Source organism: Ischnura elegans, chromosome 12 (genome assembly GCF_921293095.1).
Source record: "Ischnura elegans chromosome 12, ioIscEleg1.1, whole genome shotgun sequence".
NCBI classification, from domain to species: Eukaryota; Metazoa; Arthropoda; class Insecta; order Odonata; family Coenagrionidae; genus Ischnura; species Ischnura elegans.
In genome coordinates, this window is record NC_060257.1 from 8,608,143 (window position 1) to 8,635,047 (window position 26,905).

Consider the following 26,905-nt stretch of genomic DNA (forward strand, 5'->3'; position numbering starts at 1 on the left):
ATAATATGTTTCAGCTTTCTCTCACGGTCGCAAAATTATATTACTTTGAACTTTGCAAGCGCATTGCGGTATGGAGAGGAAACCAGAATTAGAAAGTTTCAAATGAGAAAAGGCAAAATGTTTCCTTTCGTCAAGTCGGTACACGTAAATGGAATTTTTCTGGCCGCTGTATTCATTTATGTTCTTGGGATATCTTTATGTGTATAGATATGTATAAAGTGTCGGTGAAACTCCTTTAATTTTTTTGTCGGAGTTGTTGAAACAAAGGTTTTAGTTTCACCGCACGAAGCATGTAAATAATACATCATTGCCGCCGCAACTTGCGAAATAAGTTGAGGCCGGCCCGGGTAGCAAGGCATGCGCGCTATCGCCACGTTTAAATCGAATTGTCGTGATACGCCGATTTTCACGTCGGTTTTCGGTATTTCCCAATGCGGTAAGAGTCGGGTAGAACAATCACATAGCACTCCGCTAAAAAAGCTGCGTTACAAAATGTTTACCACTCGAGGAAATATAAATACTAAGTCAGCTAATTCCTTCAATTAATGATTTCATCTATCACCTTGTCAAAAATTTCAAATCCAGGCTCGGGGTTACGAAAAATACACTTCTTATAGACATTTGGAACTATGATCCAGAAGTTCCCACCACATATATACTGCCTCTACAAATTACTCTTCTATGAGTCTGTCCTATGTCTTCCCTTCTTCAAGACTTAGTTATTTTTTTATATATATCAAATATAACTGTTTCAATCAACATTGTTTACAAGGAAAAAAATATTGAAAGAATAATTTAAAAAAATGAAAAATGAAAATAAACCAATGGAAAAGATAATAAAGCATACAAATAAGAACTAAAAATAATAGAATACTAAGAAAGTAATAAAAAATAATCACATATTCACTGTAAAAAAATGTTTTACATTCTGTGAACTTTTTGTTAATCAGGAACTGTTTTAGTATGTAAGTTTCTGCTAACACAAACACCACACTACCCCAAACAACACAAAAAAATGCGCAAAATAAAATTGTAATGTAATCTGGCTGGTTGTGGTAAACATGGTTTACCGATATGGCGTTAACGCGCCTTCGGCGCGACATTTATTGTGAGTCCACATCGGATGTAACTTCAACCTAGGGTTAGACTAGGGAAACAAAAAGTTAAGGGAAGTTTTTTGTTATGAGGGAAGATAAGTAATCACCGTTTGACGAAGCAGGAGATTTTAAGGTGTCTGGTAAACGAATACTTGAAACGTTAATGGTACACCATCATATATGTCGGTTTATGAAAATAATTACTAATTTTCGTTAAAATTTTATGTTTTTGAATCTATAGGTAGAATTTACTACAGTTTATTCTAATGCGTAGAATGATTTTTTCTCTGTGGATTTTTCGCACTACAGGTAGAAGTTGGAAAATTAATAATTACCGATCATAACTAAACCTCATTTCAATGGAAGATCTTCTTCTTTCCGGTAGAAACATAAATTATTCTAAATAAATGCTAAATAAATGTGGAGTTTTTAGCTGAAATAACAGATTTTGGAGAAAAACCAGTCGCAAAACCTAAAAGAAAAAAGTACCATTGTACGTGCCTTGGTTTCGATGTCGGGACACCCATGTTATATATTCATGCCAATTTAAGTCATATTTAATCGCGTAAAGACTGATGCATGGAAAACTTTAACGGAAATTAACGTCGAATACTAAACGAAATTGCAGCTCTAGAGCTATAGAGCTCTAGAACTGTAGCTGTATAAAAAAATACATTCGCGCGAGCTGGATGTCATCTATCACTCTTCTAAAAACTAATGGCAAAGCTTTCACACAAACTATTTATTAAAATTAATTTGACAGGCAAAATTAATTTCTAAGTGATAAAGTACCATACAAAGTATAAAAATTCACGAAAATATTCTTACCTATAAAGTAAATTATTGCCGTGAGAGAAAGAAGTAATATAAAATCGACTAACTGACTTCCTTAGGCATTCTTGAGTAAAAAAAAATATTTTGCGAGTTTAGCCATAATTCTGAAGCCCAACTTTTGCAGAAAAGCAAATCGTAAAATAAAATGGAATCAAATGATAGAGTGCGAAATACAGTCAGATTTATAAAACGATGGATTTTATCTGGTATTTAAGATGAATAAAATAACGGTGAAAAAGTAGAAATAACTTCACGGGTTTTGTTTTTTTGCACCGCATTATTCTCACTGATTTAAAACAGCCCCAAACTCTATCGTTACTTTCGCCAATTTTCCCTCCGCTTTTGGTATTTCCCAATGCAGTTATGTGTGGGGCGGAACAATGGCCTATTTCTCTGACTCTCAAATGTGTAAAAATTCGCATTATAATTACTGTGGAAAAATGCAGCTATCTTTAATTTCAGTATAGAGTAAAGTTTAGCCATGGGAGGACAAGCTAAATCTTACATTCCCTCAATGACTTCCTTGGGCATTTCTCTGATAAAAATGTTTGGCAAGTAAGGATTGTGAAGCCAAACTTTTAGATAAAAAACAATCGCAAAATAACTTACAATAAGTTAAAATAATACTAGATATCATAAGACTTCATCAAAAATGGATTTCATATCGTCTTCGAATCGTCTTTGAGCATAAATAAGTTAACAGAGATATTGCGGAAACCATTTTAATGGTTTTGTTTTTTTACCGGAGTAATCTCATTATTAAAAAATAGACCCTAATTTTAGCATCATTTTCCATAGTTCGCCAATTTTGACATTTTTCAATGCGGTTACATAATTCAGATTCATTTGCATATTAACTCCTTTAAAAAGGCTACAAAAAACTATTAAAATAATAAAAATTATAAATATCTGATAACATTTGGGTATAAATAAGTTAACAGAGATATTACACAGAGCTTTGCGCGTTTTTTTTACCGGAGTATTTTTACTTATTAAAAAATAAGTGAGAATACTCCGGTACTCCTTTTAATAAGTGAGAATGCTCCGCTAAAAAAAAAACAAAACCCGCAAAGCCATTTTTGTAATATCTTTGTTAACTTATCCATGCCCAAATTTTATCAGATATTTATAACTTTCATTATTTTAATAGTTTTTGTAGCCTTGTAAAGGATTTAACATGTAAGTGAATCTGAATTATGTAACCGCATTGGAAAATACCAAAATTGGCGAACCATGTAAAGAAGGTAATGCTAAAATTTGGGCATGAATAAGTTAACAGAGATATTGAAAAAATGGCTTTCCAGGTTTTGTTTTTTTACCGGAGTATTCTCACTGATTAAAAAAATAGCTCCCGACTCTAACCTCACATTCCGTGACTCGAAAATATTCACTCCGCTTTTGGTATGACATGAATGTGCTTGCAAGTGGGCATATCTACTGTGTGGCCGTCTCGCCCTGGCCTTCGCACTTGGCTTTGACCTCTGGCCTCCATAATAACTGCATACTCGACGATTCTCACGCGACACCATTAGCCAAGTAGGGACACGCCCACATTCCGAAGAACAGACACTAACGCCGGAGCCAGTAAAACGTAAACGGAAAAGAACAACGGAACGCGTGGATAGCAGAGTCGGGCGTGGTCCAAAAGAGGGCATTGCTAGTCATTGGGACCGAAACAATAGCGAAGACAATCGATTCGTATTCGATATTTGCAAGGTGTGTCGTCAGATCAATGTTCATCGTCGACCAGTGGCGCAGCGAGGGGTGGTTTTTGTGGGGTTAAACACCCCCCTCCCCCCAGAGCTTAGAGAATTTTTTTAACTTAATCCATTTTAATTAATTGGATTGATATTACCTACTGATAGAATAGAGTAAGGTTTAATAAAAATATCCCTCAGAAATGTTAGAACGTAGGTTTCCGCGGCGCGATGGTTTGATATCTGCATTTCTTCAGGGTTTTCTTCCGCGTCAGCTTGTTTGTAGACAACAGTTTCCTTCAACACCTTCGACCTGAAGACGCAGGCAGGATAGCCAGCGAAACTGTTGTCTACAAACAAGCTAACGCGGAAGGAAACCCTGAAGAAATGCAGAGATTATCCTTCAGAAAGCCGTAAAACTCACCATTTTGAACCATTTATCTTAAAATTCCGCAATTTATTAATCCCGCACATACCGCTTATCCTGGTGGGTATTCCATACCCCCACACACCATGATTTTAGTTGTACCTAAACCCACCCCACCAGGCTTAATTCGTAGCTGCGCCCCTGTCCTCGACTATTATGCCTCGTTCAGATTACGATTGTTCTAGCGATCGTTGGAACTATAGTGCATTCATACGACGATGGTTAAAACCTGTGCTGCCCTCCAGTGCTGACATCTAAAGTGAACGAGAAATTGACGCTATTTTATTAAAATGAGACATTGCAATAATTCCATTTATAGTTTTATTCTCACGCAACGCGTTTCGTCGTTACAAACGACGAAACACTTGACAATGTCGTTTGCAACGACGAAACGCGTTGTTTAAGAATAAAACTATAAGTGGAAATATTGCAATGTCTCATTTTAACAATATTACGAACTTCCATTACATCATGCCTGACATCATACAAGAGAAATTAGCCATGAGATTATTTGCAATAATTCTTACAATTTAGAAACACCAAATTCTTCCAATTTAACCCGGTGAAAAATATTTCGTTTGGAACAACAGATTTCGATAAACATCCCCTTTTTCAGATAAATAAATCGTTTGAAAAATCCTCCTTATGGCATAATATCGACGAAATTATTTTCAAGAATGGGGTGAATTCTTTATGATATTAATTGATAAATTTCAGCAAAAATCATTCGAGGAAGGGTGACGCTAGAGCGCTTTCTTTCCATTATTGTTTCAAATCAAAAGTGTTACTCTGGCCTCACCGGCGCGGCGCTACGATAAGCAGTGAGTCATCGTGAACGCAGATAGAAAGTATGCGTAGTATAGCACACGCCTTCCTTCCCTTGGCTCTTGAGCGGACAGACTCTCGCTATGCGACGGAGGTAAAGAAAATAAAAAAAATTAATAAAAAAATAAAAAAAGGCAATGGGGAAACCTCGAAGTTCACATCGGCTCAAAGGATGACGTCACCCTTTTCCACTCACCTAATTCCCGCTCGTGACGCAAAGCAGCGCCACCTTGAAGCCTCCCCTCGCCTCCGCCGACCCGCTCCAGCGCTGCGGTCGCATCCTGCGGCGGCGCCTGTTTGGACCTCGGTGGCGCCCTCTTCGATGAAGAGGACGTGACGTCATCCCCCCTCCACTTGAGCCCGTCTGCCGCCGCGGCCGACAGGTGGTGCTGAAGATCTCCGTTGCTCTTGTTGCTGACGAGGTCGCCGTGGTCACCATTGTAGTGTTGCTCGGAGACGGACTCCTGTCTGATCGGTGATAGGCTGAGCAGTCGCGGGGAAGACGATGGTTCGGTAGCGGTTCTCCTAAACCACCGCATGGCTGAGAGGCACCGACGAGACTGAGCCATGGAATGGAAATAAAACATCTTTCAGATAAAGCGCTCAAAAAGTTTCGCGAAACGATGAAAAACCGCGCGAATATTTCCCGGAAAGAGTTCAATGATTTCCTCCTGCTGGAGGCATAATGAATCGTATTGGCTCTGGAGTTGGGGGAGGGGTAATGAGCTGTGTTGGACCAAAGGATGGGGGATAGGTAGAGAACATGATGAAATGTCAAAAGCGACCGCAATTAATTCTCTCTCGAAAAAAATATATCTCGCGGTGGTGTGGTCACCATTCACAAGGACCGCATATTTTCAAACTCACACTTTTCAAAATGATTGATGATACAAGGCGTCTCTTCGTGGAATAATTTACTAAGCATAATCATTAATAAAAGGCTTAAACGTAATTGAATGCATCCTACTCATTTAGGTAGACATCAACACACTGTTCGATAAACCCGGTGGTAGATTCATTGGTATTGTAATTGGTAGTACACCTGAGGAGAAATAGAGGCATACGAATTCGAATCCCGCCTAGGCCACGTATTTTTATGGCGATTTTCATCCTAGGTGTATATGACTTTGTATCTGTGAGCGTGTCTACCTACAAAGTTCCTCATTCATTAAATTGCTTTGAATAATGTAATAATACAGGAATTTCCCATAGTATTTCGCATTGGGAAATTAAACTATAAATAAATGAAAAATAGCTCCCGGAGGCTACACAAAAGTTCCACTTAATAGCTGTCATATTCAAGCACTACACAATTAAATATCACACATTATTAAATAACAATAAATTTTGCTTAAATGGTCGATGTCTAATCTTGCATTGCGACTGCCTTCGGTAAACCACAAGCTTCCATTGTATTGTAATGCAACTGTATTGCAAACCACAGTATAAAAATAGCCATTCCTCGAAAATGCCGAAATTTTCTGAAAGTAGTTAAAAAAAGATTATTTAAAGAAACGATAGATATTTTTAAAAATAGGTTGTACTAACCATTCATGCGTATGTGTATCAAATTAATGTGATCATACTCATTCGTAGCCCTGAAGAAGGTATAAAAATATACCGAACCGTTAGCTAAATATGTTGCATTTAACCCTTGTGGGGCCGCCCACATTGCCAAACATTGCAGAACCACAATTTTAACTTTTATATATCATAACTAGCTGACCTGGCGAACTTCGTACCGCCTAACATTCAATGAACTTATAGATTAGTTGCACCATTTATAAATAAAGAGCGGCTGTATCGTTTAAATCATTATTGATGTATTATAAATTAAATGAGAAAATATTGATGAAATAAAAATTATACGCATTCAGTTGTTGGCTATTTGTGTTATTAACCGTAAAAATATTTTTAGGTCTAAGTCCGTATCATAAACTTGGCTCGTTCACGGGGCAGGTTAACGCAACGCTAGACCGACGCTTGGCTGATGCTCAAAATAGTGTAAGAAAAGCCCCTGTGAAGCAGCATTCGTATCAAATGACTTTAGGCGCGCCAGTTATAGTATCTCTGTTTGGAAAAAATGCACTGCGTAAACGTGCTGCATGCGTAAACGCACCACGGTGTGCCCTACCTATTCGGGTTTAATGTCTTGCGTCAAGCGCTTTCTGATAAACAACAGTTTTTGTTTTGTTATCAGGCGCAAGATAAAGCGAATGAAGCTAAATAAAAATAGCGAAGCGAAGCAGGGACGCAGCGAGTTTGGTTATTAATATTAGGGGGAACTAAAACATTTGGTTACTACTAATATTAGGGGGACGGATGAGTCACAAAATATTTAACTGTTCACACAGACGCAAAACCTACCATTTTGAACCTTTTCTCCTAAAAAAATGTCTGGGGAGGGCCCCCACACCTCTCACTTACCTTGGCGAGTTTTCTATACCCTACATACCCGCCAGTATTAGCTGCGCCTATCCTTAATTCCTAGCTGCGCCCTTGAAGCGAAGGAAGAAATACAGCGGATGGTTTACCGACTCGTAAACATACCACATATTATTTACCATGAGAAAATCATGGGTTTTCACTGACACATGAGAACAAACATCACAAAAACTGAAAGACTGACCATGCGATTTGTTAATCGTTATCACGAATGCAACACGAATTGGAAATTGAATACGTTTAAGCTCAAAAGGGCATATACGTTGGGATCATGGAATCTTCGGATTGAGAACTTCCTCATCTTTGAATTTTCCTTTGAGTATAGTAGCGTGAATCACTTTCATTATCAGTTTTTTAATAACCAAACACGTTCCGTTGGATAGTTTTGGTTGGTTTAGGTTTCGAAAGATCATGAACACAGAGCCTACCTTTAGCTGTAAATCGTGCCGTGGTAAGCCAGGTGCGTCCAAGGACTTTAAATATTCAGATAGATAGTTGGTGACTTCGTCTTCGTTTATTACAAAGTTAAAAGATTTGAATTCGTGCAGAGTACACGGACATTACTGATAATCAACATTTGCTTGGAGATTTGTTTACACACACGGTAGTTATGTGTTTGTTGACAACTCAATTCGAGCTGAGCCAACACCACCTAGACTCATATACATGCGTTAATTCATAACCAATTAAGTGCTCCGATTTTCCAAAACATGTTAAAATATGCATGGTTTGCTTCGAAGCTCGCTGGCACGAGACAATTTTTCGTAAATGTAAATGACGTGTGTTTTCCTTCAAAAATTATGGACAGTCGTTGCAGTTGTGGAAAAAACGCCTTTTCTGCTTGTTCGTGGTGCCGCAAATCACTTTGCTTTGCATGTCTTTATGATGAGTTCCATCCTGAAAATTGCAAATAAAGGATTAACTGGAGTGGTGAGGCAGTGTACTGGCCTTCCACATCCAAATCTCGGTAAAGAATTAAGGGGCATTGCTAAATTCAATCCCTGCGTGTAATGTGGATTACACTAGTTTTGCAGTACACCGTCCGTCGGATGGGACGTTAAGCCGTGGTCCCCTTGGCGCCTTTCGTTAAGAGCAGGCTAATGCCGACGCCGGGTTTCTATCCACCCTTCATCCTCAGTTCCTAATCCCAAGCTGATCCATTCCTGATTTAAATATTAAAAAAAAACTCTTTTAAAAATATATTCCATAGTAGTAACGAAGATAAGAAAAAGAAGGTCGTGTATTCCCCTTGTAAAATAAAGTTGAATTTTTTTTGTGCACTTTTCCTATTTTTTAATGTCCTATATTTTATCCGGGGCTGAGACGAATCCAAAAAGCCTAATGTCACTAAAATCGGTGCAGCCGTTCTCGAGTTATAAGTGTTCTAACTAACACGATTTTCGACTTTCTTTTATATATATTGGCTCGTTCACGGGGCTATGGCATTGTATTTTATTTTAACATAACCAATTTAATGAAAACCCTCTCAAACTTTGCTTATGACTCGATAATTTTTATTACGATAACAGTAAAGGTAACTCAAGGTATCCTTTGCGCCCCCCCTTGATTTTTTTCTGTATCCGCTACTGTCACTCCAAGACACTAATCAACGATATGATTATATTGAAGCGTTGATGCCTTTAACCATTTGCCTAAGTAAATGGTGCCATTAAAAAGTTGTTGTTCAGAGGGAGTTTGAGTCGTGAGAACTTTGCGAAATGAATAACATGATCGAAAGAAGACCAGTAACTCCCGCGATGAATGTTGGCAAGGAGTCGTTGGCCGGATGGAATACTTGATGCATAAAAAAAACTGTGCGTTAAAGAAATGGTCTTTTGATGACTCGGAGTCCAATGGCTATTCTGATACCAGTGCATGCGATGAGGAAATCCCAGGTCGTCGTCATCATCATCATCGGAGATTCGCGCCGGTAATAACAGAGGCGCCCTTCATTGAATGCTCCTCCCCGACGGAGTGGAAGAGAAGTCAATGGCCAGGCCGTTTCCGAGAGGGGATTGCCCCATTTGACTCGTGTTTCCTACCAACATAATCGCGCGTAATCAGAGCTTCTATACCGCGCGTTCCATACGGGCCTAATTTACATCTTGAAGAACCATGTAAGGGATCATGGTTATTCGCGCTTTAATGGGACCTCTTTGAGAAGAGGAAAAAAAGGAACGGTCACACGACACGAATAATGAACGTCTTTTCGATCCTAGGAAATGAAAAACTCACTCACATCGAGGTCTTGAAACCACACGCTGTGTTTTGAAACTGAAGATGGTTTTAATGGCACATACAAGCTAAAATGATTTGGATTAGAAGAAACCCATTGGTTTCAACGATATGTGATTTTTTCCGACAGCTTAATATGACAATATTAAGAAAATGACTGTAATTTCGATGATGTTCATAAAAAATCATCGAATGGTAAATCAATCATATCATCCATCTTTTTTTACTTCGACGTTTGGATCGTAATGAGCAACCTCTAATATCCTTACATAAAAATCTTGGTTCAACGAAATCCAAGACTAAATATTTTCGGCTAAATATGACTGGTATACACCTATAGCACCCTCCATGAACAGGCGCCTTCAGATTGCTACACTTTGGACTGCAATTTGCTCTATTTCGAAGCTTCTCAGGTCACAGCGAGCGGAAATCACCACAGCACTGTACGGAACCCGTAACGTAGTACGAAGTCACGCACGTGGGAGCCAAGTTATATGCACCAAGAATGAAGTTCTCCATGAGATTCGCCAATGAATAACATGGCTTCGTGGTGTAACTGGTAGCATACCTGCTCATATCCCGGGTAAGCCAAATGATTTTTTATGGCGAATTACAAGCTTGGAGAAAAGCACTTAATAGGCTGGATCCAGGAAATCTTGAATGATCGCAAGCAGAGTATTGTTTTGGATACATTTAGCTCGGGTACTACACAAGTTACCTCAGGTGTACCCCAAGGAAGTGTTATACGCCCCATTTTGTTCCTTCTTTACGTAAATGACATAACTTTGCAATCTCGACCAAAATCCGCTGAATATAATGTAGTTTTGTACAGAGGAATTTATAGCCATAGCAGTAGATTTAAGTCCCGTGTATGAGGAGTAAATTTTTTCGGCTTTGTTGACGTAAAAAAACACATGGATTGCCAATCTCAATGAAAACTGGTCCAGCGGAGACATGCACGAGGATTTTTACGCCTCCTGTGTCGTAAACGTCATCCTTTTCCTTTTTCGAAGAGATTTTTACGAGCGTCATTCAAGTCCTCCACTCCCGATATAACTGTTGCGAAACCGCTTTTCGATGTCTCAATTGAAGGCGGGGAATCCGGATTCGATTTCTTGCCCGAGTTCACTCGGCAGTCAAGAGAAAAAAGTTTACTACTCGAACAAAAAACAGGATACTCGATCCCATTGACAGACCGATGAAGAATTTAATGCGGTGCGGGAAAAAGCCAGCGATAAAACTAAAGGGCGCGGCAACGTTACTTCCTTTTTTTTTAAATTTCGCGCCATTCCGTCGGCTGATGTCGTAGTGGAGTCGCTAGCAGTCTCGCTGGAGAGTCATGATCATAAGGTTTTGTTCCCACGATATTCATACTTTGAATAAGTAGTGGTATTATTTACAATGTATTTCATACGTTTGCAAATTTTGTGCTGCTGGATTCCCAGGCATCCGCATTCAGGATGCTAGTATACGTTTATGTTTTTATAGGTTTATCTTTTGGAGAAAGAGTTCTCGGGTTTCCAGCCGGGTCCAAGGGTTTTTCAGCACCGACGTTTCGAGGGCGAAGTGTGCCATCGTCTTCAGGGTCATTGTCTGCCATCGCCATCGACTTCGCCCGCGAAACGTCGGTGCTGCAAAACCCTTGGACCCGGCTGGAAACCCGAGAACTCTTCCTCCAGTCCATTCGCCGGGAAAACCTTAGATCCTTCAGGTTTATCTTTTGTTTTCTTCCTATCTTTTTTCATTTATTTTTGTGCTTGCACCTACTGAGCCTTGTTGTCGTGTTTTTTTTCTGTACCCCTGTCATTCGATTTTCTTGAATTGCTGTGTAGATAATTTCTGGAAGAAGAACAACTCCCTACAACATAGCTATATAATTCGTACCACCCAATTAAAGACATTTTAATCCGTGAAATATCTAGGAGCCAAGAATCAATACTGATCTATCGTGGAATAAACATATTCGGGAAATAACCGGTCAAGCTAATTGTAAATGGGTTTTGTTAAAGAATATTGGGAAAGTGCGACGGCGAAGTGAGAGAAATTAGCAACTTTTCCCTCGTTAGACCCCATTTAGAATACGCTGCCAGTGTTTGGGACCCTCATGAAAAAGGCTTAATAACAGAGTTAGACCGCGTGCAAAGAAGAGCTGCCAGGTACGTAGAAGGTCGTTACGATAGTCTTGTTAGTGTAACTGACTTCTTAGATAAACTCGTATGGGAATCTCTGTCAGACCGTAGAGTAATCGTAGGTGTGTACTACTTCGCCAATGTCGTATATATAAAGAAGGAATAGGAGTGGTCCAATGACATTACCCTGAGGGACGCCAGAAGTGACTCTGACCTCATTGGAGACTGCACCGTCTAATACTACTCTTTGGACGCGGTCGCTCAAAAGTTCTCTTATCCAGGAAATGACATCTTCATCTAGGCCATAAGATTTCAGTTTTATTATTAACTTTCCGTGGGTATTTTACCAAATGCTTTTTGAAATCAAGAAAAATCGCGTCTACTGGAATTTTGTCTTCTCCGGAGACTTAAATATCGTGGGAGAAAAGCGCTAACTGAGTTTCGCATGATCTACTTTTCCTGAATCCATGTTGAGTTCTCATTAATAAGTTTTGCGAGTCTAGGTGTTTCTATGTCAATAATGTGAAGAAAAAACAAAAGAGAATCTATAGCACTTCTTTGTGGTACGCCTGAGGTAGCTTGTGTAGTATCCAAGCTAACTCCATTCACACTCTATGGCTCATTATCGAAATGAAAACAATTCGTTCCAAGATTTTGCAAGATTTAGAAGTAAGTAAGATAGGCTTGTAATTTCAAAGTTTTCCCCTATCATTACCCTTAGATACATTATACGCTATTTTTTTGTTAACGTAGCTGCCATAAAGATGACTTTGTATGCATGTAGCGATTGCAAGATTTATGGCTATTTTCACCAACTGCACAGATATTTAAGAGTTCTATTGATAATATCGTAATTCTAACAATTATGTAACGCGTTATGTATCATGCCTATTGCCTGTATGCTGGTGAATTGCCAGTTACACATTGTGTGATTAATACGCTCGAAACGGTTCGATATCCATTTATATTGCTACATTTTCTGAAGTCAACTGCATGAGGATCCCCAATGCTGGCAGGTTATCCCTTTGTGGAGGGACGCGTTATGCAAGACCAATGCCCGGCTTTAAAAGGACGAAGGGCCTTTCATTTTTACCTGTGGGTCGAGGAAGGGCATTTTAAAAGGGAATCGGACAAAGGAAGGCTAAGGTTGGGCAAGGGACGAGCAGGTGGCGAGGAAGATTTCTTATGTCCAATCCTTACCTCTCTCTTCGTAGACGTCATGCTTCACAACAAACCCTTTCCAGGCATTTATCCTTTGTCATTCATTCTGAGGGTCTCTCCCAAAGCGGTGTTGCCACGTCCTCTACGAACCCTCACGCAAATGGTTTTCTTGGGAAAGGCCCATCCTCATATGGACATTATCGTTGGAAATCGCGCTGATGAATATGGATAAGTTTGGAGATTAAGCGACGGCTATTTGTTAATTCCTACTCGTTAGGCTTCACACCGATCCCGGACTTGTGAGGTAATGCCCAACGAAGCTCACTATTTTTGTTTTCATATGACTTAAATGGTCATTATCGCTGGTTTGGTACTTATAAGGTGGTGTGATTTTTGTTTACAGTAGAAGTGACGAGATTAAAACTAACGTGAAACTAAGAGTACATAAACTTGCAGAGCTGAAAAAGTTTTGTTGCCTAAGAGGCCGAATTACCGACGATGGACGATAGTCAGTGAAATAGCGTAGGCGAGGAGGGCTTTCTTCAAAAAGAAGAATCTACTCACAGCTGAGAGTTAAGCATAGAAGTGAGAAAACAATTCATTGGGTGCTACATATGGAGTATGTTTCTTCATGGAGGCGAGGTTTGGACGCTGACAGACATAGGCGGATCTAGGGGTGGGGGGGGGAACAGGGGCACGTGTCCCCCCCCCCCCCCAGAGCCCTAAAAAAATATGCAAGATTTTTAATACGTTCCGCTTATGATTGCTTTCGTATTGTATTATAAGGTATCCTTGTGCCCCTCCCCCCCAGAACAAAATCCTGGATACAGCCTTGCTTGTGCCCCCCCCCCCCCCGCAAAAGAAATCCTGGATCCGTCCCAGCTGACAGATGCAGGTATATCAATAGTTTGAAGTATTGGAAATGTTCAGAAGAATGGTCAAGATAAAATGGATTGATCGAGTAAAGAATGAGTGCTAAGAAGAGTGGGAGAATAAAAAAGCCTCGTGGACACCTTAATGAGAAGACAGAACAACGTACTCGGCCATACCTAGAGACCTGATGGCCTCATGAAGACAAAACTGCTGTGGGGCATGTGGATGGCAAGAACGGAAAAGGAAGACAGCGAGTAAAATATGTATATGGAACAGGAAAAGAGAGATGAGGAAAAGAAGGAATAGGTAGGAGTGAAAATATTAGCTGATAAGAGGACAGAGCGGAGAGTTACGTCAAATCAATCGCTTAATTGCTGACCGGTAATGATGATTTAAAGAATAGATGCCAATAAAGATGACATAGACATATATATTGACCAAGTGGGTAATTAAGAAGTGCCAGGAGAGCAGAATAAAAGAGGAATCTACAAAATTCTAATCATGAGACATGACGGCCTGATAAGATCAATGAGAACAAATAATTAAGCATATAAAAGAGAAGGAATACGAAAATATGAACATTTTAGCTGACAGCAGAGGGGAGTCCAGATCTAAATGAAACCAATTATTGATGACTTAAGATGCTGATCATGATGAAGTACTGTTTGAGCTCATGAATATGGATGAATTTAAAAAATAAGTGTGGGTCATTTGTTAATCTCTCCTTGTTAGGCTTCAAATATTCCCGACCATGCATGGGAATTCTCAGTAGAACGTGCGTAGCAATATTTTTTGGGTTTCGAAGTGAGGAATCCAACGCCTTTTAAGGCTTTGCTTATGTATGGAGATTGTTGAAAACCTTTGAATATACTTACACGACGAACACGGTCACAAAAATCTCATTCGAAAACCGATCCTGATTCAGAGGGTGAAGTTAAACCATTTACTGTAAAAATTCATTGAAAATGATGCTTAAAATCTAATCTTTTTAAAAATAGTGCGTTCGATGGATTCACCCATGATAAAAACACTAATGGTAATTTTCACACTATTTAATTTAACACTAAACCGACCGACCATGGCTCCGACACTTTGTGTCATTTTCAAGGTTACTATCTTTTTCAACAAGGCTCTACACAAAGTGTCGAAACCATGGTCGGTCGTTAAGTGTAAAATTAAATACTGTGGAAATGACCATTTGTGTTTTTATCATGGATATAGCAATATTCCACAAAATCAAGCCTGAAACGATTTTATACGTTAAATTCACTTCTACATACATTTATACCACATAGAACCCTAAAATCCCCCACAGCATTTCATTTTTTCTTTTTCTATTGTTCTTAACTTGTATGAATTTACTATAGCAATTAATAACCATTGGCAAGTTTTACCTTAGCATGAATGTACACTTATTTTTAATCCTCTTTTAGACGGATTTTTAACTATTTTTGAACCATTACTCATAGATACAAGGGTAAACTTAAAAGAGAGGTTTCTAATTTTTCTGTCAATAAATGTGGCATTTATTTAACACTTGCGATTTTCCACTACTATATTAAATTTAACTACGACTTAGGATCCTAAGTTGCTACATCATCTCCAAGGCAGTACCTTTGTAAGGGTTTATTTCAACATTATTCATATATTTTCATAATTAATCCGAGATATATAATTCGTAAATACTTAATAGAATGTTAAAGTGGGTAGCCCCAATATTGTGCTAAAATAATTTACGCGCCTCATGAGGAAATGTTAGATATGGCATCCCTAAGGACACGATTTGCGAAACATAACATTTTTGTGGTGTGCACTTCAGCTTCTCCGATATTCTCGCAATGCGACGGAATCTTTCTCGTGGCCCGAGCGAAAACTCAAACTTGGAAGACCACACCCTCTGGCCACCACCATTACAACGCCCTCTATGTGCTGCGCAGAATATGGGCGTGGTGCAGACAAGACAGGCGAAATTCGGAGCTGCCTGAGAGCGTGTTTATCGGCGATAGATCAGATCGTGAGAACCGCATTAGGGAAATACTGCTTCCATTCATTCATCAATTTTAATCCTCGATAGTGAGACTCTTAATCGCTTTAGGCGTGCTGCTTTGGAAATCGATTCAAATAAAAACAATCACTAGCACTATACTGTCGGCGTCAAAATGATGTGTCGCTGTGCTTTGCAAATCTATATCTGGGCTTAAGTGAATGCCACGATAATTAATAATAATAATAATTTTATTGCTCCACACAAATATTACATGACAATACCAAAATTGAGTAATTTTAGGTAGCCTCGAAAGATAACCTGTTTGAGGCTACCATCCAAAATAATTACATATTATGCTTTACATAGTGTATCTCATTTTGTGTAACCTTGGTAACCATTGTTAACAAAGCTTAAATGCGTACATGAAATTTTTTTTATTATGTTTCTTGGAGTTTAGGTCTAATGAAACCAAGTTATAGCCAACGTTTCGATTTATGTAAAATCATCTTCAGGGCTATGAAAGTGAAAACATGAACAATATAAAATACAAAGATAACAACGATATACAATATTTTTACATAAAAATGTTACGATCACGTTTTTTATACAGTAATATAATTTAAAGTATGCACATATCTATATATATAAAAGAAAGTCGAAAATCGTGTTAGTTAGAACACTTATAACTCGAGAACGGCTGCACCGATTTCAATGAGATTTGGTTCTTTGGATTCGTCTCAGGCGGGGTTAACATATAGGCCATTAAAAAAAGGATAATTTCACAAAAAAAATGGACATGGACTCTTTCCTATGGACATGCTTTTAGGAGTTATAGTAACACAACAATTGATAAGTCGGTCAAAACTACAAATTAAATAATTTGTTTGGTTTTTACCACTTTAATAACTGCATTTTGTAACAATATAACATTTTAATTACTAAATATATTCAAAATATTAAAAAAATTGAAATTACATTTTTTAAATTTAATTCGAGCTGATTGTAAGCCCAGCCGTGGTCCAGCTCGAGTTGACACTTCACTACCGTGTTTGTAAACAAATCTCCAAGCAATTGTTGACAAACGGTAATGTCCGTGTTCCTGTCAAGGAATCGAGTAGTTTTAACTCATTTCCTTGGAATGATTGCAAATTAGTTTCAGTGAGCTCATCAACAAAGAGTTCCAGAATATGATTGATCACCAAAAGAATCAAAGATGGTTGATTTAGCGAGCAAGAACGAAGATGTGGATGACTAAAACGAGGTAAATTCAAATAGTTCGTACTCTGCATGGATTCGAATCTTTTAAATGTGTAACAAACGAAGACGAAATCACCAACTATCTATCTGAATATTTTAAGTCCTTGGACGTACCTGGCTTACCAAGGCACGATTTACAGAAAAATGTAGTTTCTGTGCTCATGATCTTTCGAAGCCTAAACCAACCATAACTATCCAACGGAACCTGTTTGATCATTAAAAAAATTGGTGATGAATGTGATTCACGCAACTTTACTCAAAGGAAAATTCAAAGGTTAGGAAGTCCTCATTCCGAAGATTCCATGATCTCAACTCATATGCCCTTTATGAGCTTAAACGTATTCAATTTACAATTCGTGTTGCATTCGTGATAACGATTAAAATATTGCATGGTCATTCTTTCAGTTTTTGTGTTGTTTGTGCTCATGTGCTAATGAAAACCCATGATTTTCTCATGGTCAATTTAGCGTGCTATGTTCACGAGTCGATAAACCATCCTCTGTATTTCTTCCTTCGCTTCAAGTGCGTAGCTAGGATAGGGGGTTTTGGGCGCAGCTAATACCACGGGTCTGTAGGGTATAGAAAACTCGCTAAGGTAAGCGGGAAGTGTGGGGGCACTTCCCCCAGACATTTTTTAAGATAAATGGTTCAAAATAGTGAGTTTTGTGGCTGTGTGAATAGTTAAATATGTTTTGTTTGTTAGTCATCCGTCCCCCTAATATTAATAACAAAATCTTTCATAAAAAAATTCTCTAAGCTCTTGGGGTGGGGGGGGGGTCGCTGCGTCACTGCTTTGCTTCGCTATATTTATTTAGCTTCATCCGCTTCATCTTGCGCCTGATAACAAAACAAAAACTGTTGTTTCTCAGAAGGTGCTTGACGCAAGACATTAAACCCGAATGTGTAGGGCTCACCGTGGTGCGTTTACGCATGCAGTACGTTTACGCAGTGCATTTTTTCCAAACAGAGATACTAAAACTGGCGCACCTTAAGTCATTTAATGCGAATGCTGCTTCATAGGGGCTTTCCTTGCATGATTTTGAGCATCAGTCAAGCGTCGGTCTGGGGTCGTGTCAACCTGCCCACTGAATGGGCCAAGTGTATGCAACAGACGTGGACCTAAAAACATTTTTTTACAGCTAATAACGCAAATAGCCAACAACTGAATGCGTATAATTTTTATTTTATGAACTGCTTTATTAAACCATAATGCCCAAAATTTCTTAAGCTAAAACGTAAGAACATTTGTTGAAAAAAATCCGCGTAAACGTGCTCCGATTCACCCTCTGTAGATTCAATAAAGAAAATGTCTTTCTGACAAGCGATTTTGGTACTCATTTACGTATTTTTATATAATTTGTATCCTTATTTTATTATAATAAATTAAACATGATTAAAAACGATACAGCCGCTCTTGATTTATAAATGGTGTAAGTAAGTTCATTGATTGTTAGGCGGTACGAAGTTCGCCGGGTCAGCTAGTATATATATATAAGAACAGAATAGAATACACAAAAAATGTTGACATACCTCTTAACTTTGTACATATTTATTGATGTTGTGTTACTAAGATATTGCCACACATAGTTACCATTATACTTTAAATTATATTACTGTATAAAAAACGTGATCGTAACATTTTTATGTAAAAATATTGTATATCGTTGTTATCTTTGTATTTTATGTTGTTCATGTTTTCACTTTCATAGCCCTGAGGATGATTTTACATAAATCGAAACGTTGGCTATAACTTGGCTTCATTAGACCTAAACTCCAAGAAACATAATAAAAAAATTTTCATGTACGCACTTAAGCTTTGTTAACAATGGTTACCAAGGTTATACCAACACCATAAAAAGTTAATTGAACAAGGTCAAGAATAGAAGAGGAAAAGTACATGAAAAATAACAACGAAAATAGTATTTATAGTTCATTTACATCAATATTTTATGACAATGATTGCTCTACACTTTCTTTAGTGAGAAGCCAAGAATGTGCATTTTGCAAAAACTTTATCAAAGACTAAGAAATAAAGCATGACTCGGGTAACAAATTAAAAACCTTTGGTCCTACATACAAAAAACATCTTTTAAACAAAGTCAAATTTGGTTGTGGTAAGGGCACGCTTATTTTACGCAGGGTAAAGGAAGAAGGCAGGGACTGAAATAATGGGTCTTAAAAGAAAAATTTATTCCTTTTTTGCTTCATTTTTTTGTTTTACGAAAAATTTAAAAATTTAATGGCGCCAGTGAAATAACTGACTCCGCACACCGTAAAATTAGTCGTTTTGTCAACTTCATGAGCTTTGTAACTCAGACAAGGGAAAATTACATAGTCTACAGCATTCATCTTCCACAATAAGTTGATAAAACTAATGTAGGTAAATAAAATGACTTTGACGTATTTTAGAACACACAATTTGCTGTTAATTAACGAAAATGTTCAAAAATTATCTAGTCCTACAGTGCGCCCCAAAATAAGAAATAAAACTGGTCGAAACGCTTTTAGTAGGAGAACGGTTGTTTCATACCACATAGAGGAGCAAGCATAGATGACTTTGACTCAATAAGTTCTTATTTAGCTCCATGCACACATAATTAGTTGGCAAGTTTTGCCTTTGAATGAATGTGGAAGTATAATTCGCTAGTATGTGTGACATTTTATGATCATGTGGTGTATATGAGGGAATCCTCTGACATGCTGGTGATTGATCATCCCCTGCCAAACACCATAGAGGTGGCTCGTAGAGTATTATGTAGATGTAGATGATTTCCATGATTGATTTGTCCAATTCGTAGGCATAACTTCGTGAAGAAGAGTTAACGAGTCCATGATAAAAGGAAAATAACTTGACATCAGTTACATTTCAATTCTAACATGACTTGATATAAAGTTTTAAAATAATGAGAGATTTAAATTTACTTCGTAAATCAAAAGATGTATTTCATAAATCACAAAATATATTTCACAAATTGTTACATAAAAATGTCTGACTTTATTATTTTTTCTAAAGAAACCATGTCTATTGCCATGACTTGTTAAAGGGAATAAGTCAGTTTCCGTATAATGAATATTATCATTTTTACTACTACTATTATTATTTCTCAGAAAAATTCTATTTAATTTGAACTTAATGAATATTGTATTTATTGCCATTTATGCAACCCGCAAAATAGTCTAAGCCCATACGTACTATATTAAAGGAGAAAATTGGAATGGATTGTAAAAGTTTCAAATATTGATCGATCTATTTTCAAAATTATAATTTTATCCGCGAATAAATATTAGTGTGTGTAGGAGGAGAAAACAAAGAGAAATGTTGACTTCAACGAGAGGTTATAATTGAAAACCAATCAAAATGATCCATACCCGTTCTTCTAGGTATAGAATCAATTTGAAAATTTTCCATGAAGAATTACGAAATTTTATCCCTACAATAGCGTATTTCGGTGTGTATACACTAGGGTGCCTCGTTCTGCCACTTTTTCAGGAGCGAATTCTAATACCCGGAAAAAGTTGCGTACCTGGACGAGTATTACAGATGTGATTTTTGTCCAAATCGGTTGCTATCTTCTGTGTGCAGAGGAGAAAAGCTAGCGCTTACAGTCCCTGCCCCAGGAGTGTATCCCCGCGAGCCCGCCCTTTCGTTTCCACTGCTATCTTCTGTTCGCCATTTTGCTTTGAAATTTCGAAATTAACGAAAAATGTTAAAAATATAAATAATTTGCATTTGGCCTGAGTGAGAACTCACTTTTAAATAGGGATATAACGCTGGACTTTGATTTATATTGAAAACCATAGACGTGAGATATATTTCTTTTAATAATCGAGAAAATGACCTTTGATCGTGTCCCTGGAAGCAGTTTTGTTGGTAGGTAACCCACAACACACATACTCATTTTACGCTATGCATGCGATAAATGACGCCAAATTGAGACATTTTCAGGAAAAAAAAACGTGGAGATTATGTCTGAAAATGCCAAGGGTAGTCACTAAGATGGGATCACGCTCTTTTATGCCATCGACGATTATGTTGACTTTATTTTTGTATTAGAAGGTATCCCTAGTTTCTTTTAAGGTATGTACTACACACAAAGTCACGAAATTTCGGAGGAATTCAATAGAAAATGAGTTAGTAAAATTGATTTTGGCCTTGGTGTATATATCGACATGAACCAAAATGTCCTATGTTGAGCGGCCACCTACAGGCTTAGCTTTTACAAAGTAAAACTCTCTGAAGAGAGTTAGTTATAAAGATCACGAATAAAAAAATACCAACAGCCACTACTGCATGGCCTGCAAATTTTATCGCCCAATTCATACCCCTGGAAATGACTTTTTGAACTTAAAATTTTAATACTCTAGACTAGGGATGGACGGATCCAGGATATTTTCGGATCCAAGTGCATTTTCAAATTCCTGTCGCTGAGATTCCCCCGATGATTGTTCAATCTCTTGGGAAGAGTCACACTATGTGCCAGTCGTATTTTGCTATTTTTATTTTCCACGGCTGAAATTCTCCCACGTAACCTCTGCAAGAGCTTTCAAACAAAACGGTTCATGAGTAGGACAAGAATCGCATGCGACGGCGCATTCAAATATAGAATCGGAACTCTTTCCACCCTTTTGGGGCGTTGCATTCACTGAAGCTATTATTTAAAATGTCGGATCCAGATCCGATGTCTTCCGCAACTTTGGATCCGATGTATCCGATGAAGGGCAATATCCGCGGATATTTGGATCCGAGGTATCCGATCCAACCATCCCTACTCCAGACAAAAAGTCTAGCCAAAGTCACAAAAAGTCAAGACTTGTTTTATTTGTAATAACTAATAATTCCTCGTTAAACTCATTTCGTTGTAGTGTTTTAAAACAATTAAAGGAAGAAGGGAACCCAGTTTTTGAGGAAATTTGAATCAATGATTACAATGCTGGACTCGTCCCTTGGGCCCGTCCAAATTGGCAACGAACTTTCCTCTGCAGTGCCGGGTCAGCGCGCTCTATATCGGGGTCAATTGGGTGCCCTATTGGTGGAAGGGGGAGTTCAGTAGGAAGGGCTGAAAGTCTTCGATCAGCTCCGTGCCGAGAAAGGGTGATATTCGAGCACGAAAAACTTTCTCTGGTCACGACGGTGTCACCGATCACGGCCATTGTCCCAAGTCAAACGTTCTCAACCGGATATCGACCAGTTCTTTCCATTCAAATTTAACTGTTGTGCGTATTTAAAGGGACAGCTGCCCTTTCAAAGCAAATTCACTGAAAAACTTACGAAAGAAGAAGGAAAATATATAATGAACATTTCAATTTTTCACTCTGCCAAACTGCTGTCAATCTGAGAGGAAATAAAATGATTCTGAGAACTACATCAACATCTACATACTATCCCCCAAGCCGCTTAAAAAGGCGGGTGGCAGGGGGTGTTAGGGCTCCAGTCGTTTTCAAATAAAAAGTAAATGGTTAAACAAAATTATGACTAGTATTTAGTTAAGTCCTTTATTGTTCGGGGGCAAACGAATTCCCATACCTATCCGTTCGGCTAAACATCTCTCTTAATTTATCGCTTCTGTGGGACTTGGTAATATAGTGCGGCTCTAATATTATTTGCTCCGTGTCGCTCATAAAGGTATCTATTCTACACACATGTACATCTGCATACTTGCTCACAAGCCACCTCGGATGGGAATCTCTGTTAGACCGCAGACTGTTTAATAGACAAAAACTACTATGTAAATTCAATAGCAGTTGATTTTCCGAAGAAGTTGGTCATATCTCACGAACTCCAACATACTACGGTAGATCAGATTATGAAAATAAACTAAGAGAGATAGACTATAGAACAGACAGATTCGCAATGTATTTTTTTCCACGATCGATATGTGACTATAGCAGCAGCGTTAGGATTTACTAATTAGTCTAGTTGACTGGTAGTGTAGCCTGCTACATAAATTATGTATTCCTTACATGCGTAACATTTTTACGAACGTGTGGTGTGCATGTTGGTATCCTCTTGTATGCTGGTCATTGATCAACCCCTTTCAAACACCCTAGAAGTGGCTCGCAGGGTATAATGTAGGGGAGTGGTTTTGGGTGGAAACAAATAAGAAAATATGTACAAATATTTCACATATTTGTGCATATTTCCTTGCGATTATATTAACTTGCGCTTCGTTTCTTTATTACGGTCTAATTTTAAAAGTGGTCTGCCTTGGTTCGTGGGAAAGGAAAATGCTTATAAGATTACGTTAAGGAAAAATATCTTTAATAATACTGCTCCTTTCGATGAAGAAATATAGCGCGATTAACCATCGATTGTGATGACACAGAAATATTTGATAGAGAATGTAATTTATCAAATTGATTACATAAAGAAATGGATTATACATATGCCCACACAAAAAAATTTAATAAAAGCGCTCATATAGATTATAAAAAAATAAAATTAATCGTAGTAGCCTCCATGATAAAAAAATTCTGATTCATACAATGAGTTTTATTTAATTTTTAGAAAGGAAGTTATATTGCCGAACCGTGTGCATTGAGGTGGTTTGTAGGGCAAGTGCTATATGGTCACATGAGTGGAGTTTAGCGCAAGTAATGATGATCTCATCTCCACTTTGGCGAGAAGAGAGGAATTGAGGCGAACCACTTTATCATTTTAACAGCGTTGAACGTTCCGCGCCTTTCCGGGAAATCCTCCTATTCATAGCACAGAACTCGGCAGCGGATTCACGGTCAAGCTCCACGAAATAGACCCGCCGTCAACGTAGCACAGAATTCCATAACAGAGCATTGGATCATCGTCTTTCGCGAAGGAAGTTCGGAGTAATCCAGAAATAGGAGCATTTGTTATGATCAGCGCTTCCGCAGAGGTAATGCACTCCAAGTCTCGCTGTTAAGTAATCAACTTACAGTTGAAAATATGTACAAGAATTGAAGTGAGGAAAAAATTCATCAGATGCTTCATATGGAGTATGTTTCTCTATGGAAGCGAGGCTTGGACGTTGACAGTAGCAGAGAAGTCAAAAGTGGAAGCATTCGAAATGTGGTGCTACTGAAGAATGATGAAGATAAAATAGATTGACCGTGTAAGCAACGAGGAAATGCCAAGAAGAGTGGGAGAAAAGAGAAGCCTCCTAAAAACCTTAAGCAGAAGACAGGACAATATACAGTTGACTACATTTTGAGGCACGATAGCCTGATGAAGACAATCGTTGAAGGACAGGTGGAAGGGAAAAAGGGCAAGGGACGGCCCCGAATGAGTTACATAGGACAGATTGTAAATGATGCAGGGATGCCAACTCACAAATAATATTGGGGGGGGGAAGCGGGGATCTTGTCCCGGGAAATTTTATAAGTAGTGAGTTTTTAGTTTTTTAAGTATTTTGGAAGGATCAAATGATCAATATTAGAACCCTGATAACTCGAATCTCGATATCTGGACACTCCAGGGAAAATCAACAAGCCTGACACATTTTTTCCTCACACCCATAACGAATTTTTGAGGGGGCTGGGGCCCCCCAGGCCTCATGGAGTCGGCGCCACTGAAAAGATGTGAAAGAAAAGAAATATGTCGCTATGAAAAGGCTATCGGAATGGGTAGCTACTTCAAACCAATCTTAGGATTGTTGACTTACGATGATGATGACATTTAATAACTGTGTTGTAATGACAACAGCACAACAAAATACTCAATATCATCAATAAAAAAAATATAGGTTTTAAGATTTAGAAAAAAATTGTAACGAACACTTTAAGAATAAAATATTTTGACTACTCCGAAAAAAAATCTGTATACAAACTCAATTTCAGGTCTTCAAATAACAGTGTGTTGTTTCTTTATAGGATAGAATGAATTGTGATGATATGATGTTTATCCGTACCGAATTACAGAATCTATGAGCGAAAATTTAAAATAGATTTGAAATATATATATATATATATATATCAGTGTGGGCTACAATATTTTGAACTTAAATTATGCAGCGGTCCACGGTATATTTATGCTCCCATACGCTTTGGAATTATATCAATGAAATCGTTATTCCTGTGACATAGGACTGAGTATGAGATAGTTTTCTTACCAATTTGTCCCGATTCTTCGTTCAAATACGATAATAAACTGCCGAAAGTGTAAGGAAACCCACCTATAAAAAGAAGAGAGAAATATTAGTCTTACAAGGGGAATACACGACCTTCGCATCGCCGATCGAGCTCAAATTTTGCGAATCGGTAGTTTATGGGTACAAATGTAATATGCCAAAGCGAGACGACGCACTTTTCGTAAAATTCCGAGAAAAAAGCAATTAAAAATCGTTAAAAATGAAGGTACTCGATATAAGCTGTTTTGAACGCTCATGTTAAACAATAGGGCGCCAGCCCAGTGGATACGGTGTGCGACTGTAGAGGTGAAGGTAGCGAGATCGATGCTCGCTCAGGGAACTTTTTTTTGTGTTGATTTTTAAGAATTTATTGTTTAAATTTTTAAAGTTCGTTTTCTTATCTTCGTTACTACTATGGAATATATTTTTAAAAGAGTTTTTTTAAATATTTAAATCAGGAATGGATCAGCTTGGGATTAGGAACTGAGGATGAAGGGTGGATAGAAACCCGGCGTCGGCATTAGCCTGCTCTTAACGAAAGGCGCCAAGGGAACCACGGCTTAACGTCCCATCCGACGGACGGTGTACTGCACAACTAGTGTAATCCACATTACACGCAGGGATTGAATTTAAAAATGCCCCTTAATTCTTTACCGAGATTTGGATGTGGAAGGCCAGTACACTGCCTCACCACTCCAGTTAATCCTTTATTTGCAATTTTCAGGACGGAACTCATCATAAAGACATGCAAAGCAAAGTGATTTGCGGCACCACGAACAAGTAGAAAAGGCTGATCTATCGGAATGTTGAACGCGTGGTTCGCAGCTAATATAATTTTTATCGATGAGCAGCTCCCAGCAATAGTGCCACGCACACGTTAACTCATCCGTAGGAATATCCAAGGATAGAGTCTCTATGTTCAAAAGAAGTGTGTACCCCTAACGTATCAAAGCGATAAAACCAAAGGAAAATATCACTTGACAAACTGTATCTTATGTACATTCACTCCAAGATGGCTCTCTGCCTAACAATCTACTATTTATCTCTCCTCACCATAGTATCAAATCAGCAAAAACAAATCAAAACAAAAAAAACATCCTCACAGACAAATAAAACACAACAAATAAACTCAAAAACAGAAAACAAACCAAACACATACAAAAGTGATTCCTGTCATAAATACACATACATCACCCCTTTCCGCTCATGCCCGTCGGCCGCGAAAAAGGGAAAAAATTTGCAAAACTTTCCCCAATTATTCGATTCTTCTATTACAGGTTAATCAAGTACCCACATAACATTATATGCTTCCGGGAAAATTATTTAACTTGCATGTTTGCTTCGAAGCTCGCTGGCACGAGACAATTTTTCGTAAATGTAAATGACGTGTGTTTTCCTTAAAAAAATATGGACAGTCGTTGCAGTTGTGGAAAAAACGCCTTTTCTACTTGTTCGTGGTGCCGCAAATCACTTTGCTTTGCATGTCTTTATGATGAGTTCCGTCCTGAAAATTGCAAATAAAGGATTAACTGGAGTGGTGAGGCAGTGTACTGGCCTTCCACATCCAAATCTCGGTAAAGAATTAAGGGGCATTTTTAAATTCAATCCCTGCGTGTAATGTGGATTACACTAGTTGTGCAGTACACCGTCCGTCGGATGGGACGTTAAGCCGTGGTTCCCTTGGCGCCTTTCGTTAAGAGCAGGCTAATGCCGACGCCGGGTTTCTATCCACCCTTCATCCTCAGTTCCTAATCCCAAGCTGATCCATTCCTGATTTAAATATTTAAAAAAACTCTTTTAAAAATATATTCCATAGTAGTAACGAAGATAAGAAAACGA

The 26,905-nt window shown here is 38.2% G+C and overlaps 1 protein-coding gene across 1 annotated transcript in view; it reads right to left on the reverse strand.

The window, feature by feature from the left end:
• LOC124168926 overlaps positions 1 to 26,905 on the reverse strand; it is a 337,391-nt gene that overhangs the window by 102,972 nt on the left and 207,514 nt on the right. The window contains exon 3 of the mRNA XM_046547321.1: positions 5,077 to 5,440. Coding sequence (XP_046403277.1) covers positions 5,077 to 5,440 — 364 coding nt within the window. The remainder of the gene's footprint in view (positions 1 to 5,076; positions 5,441 to 26,905) is intronic.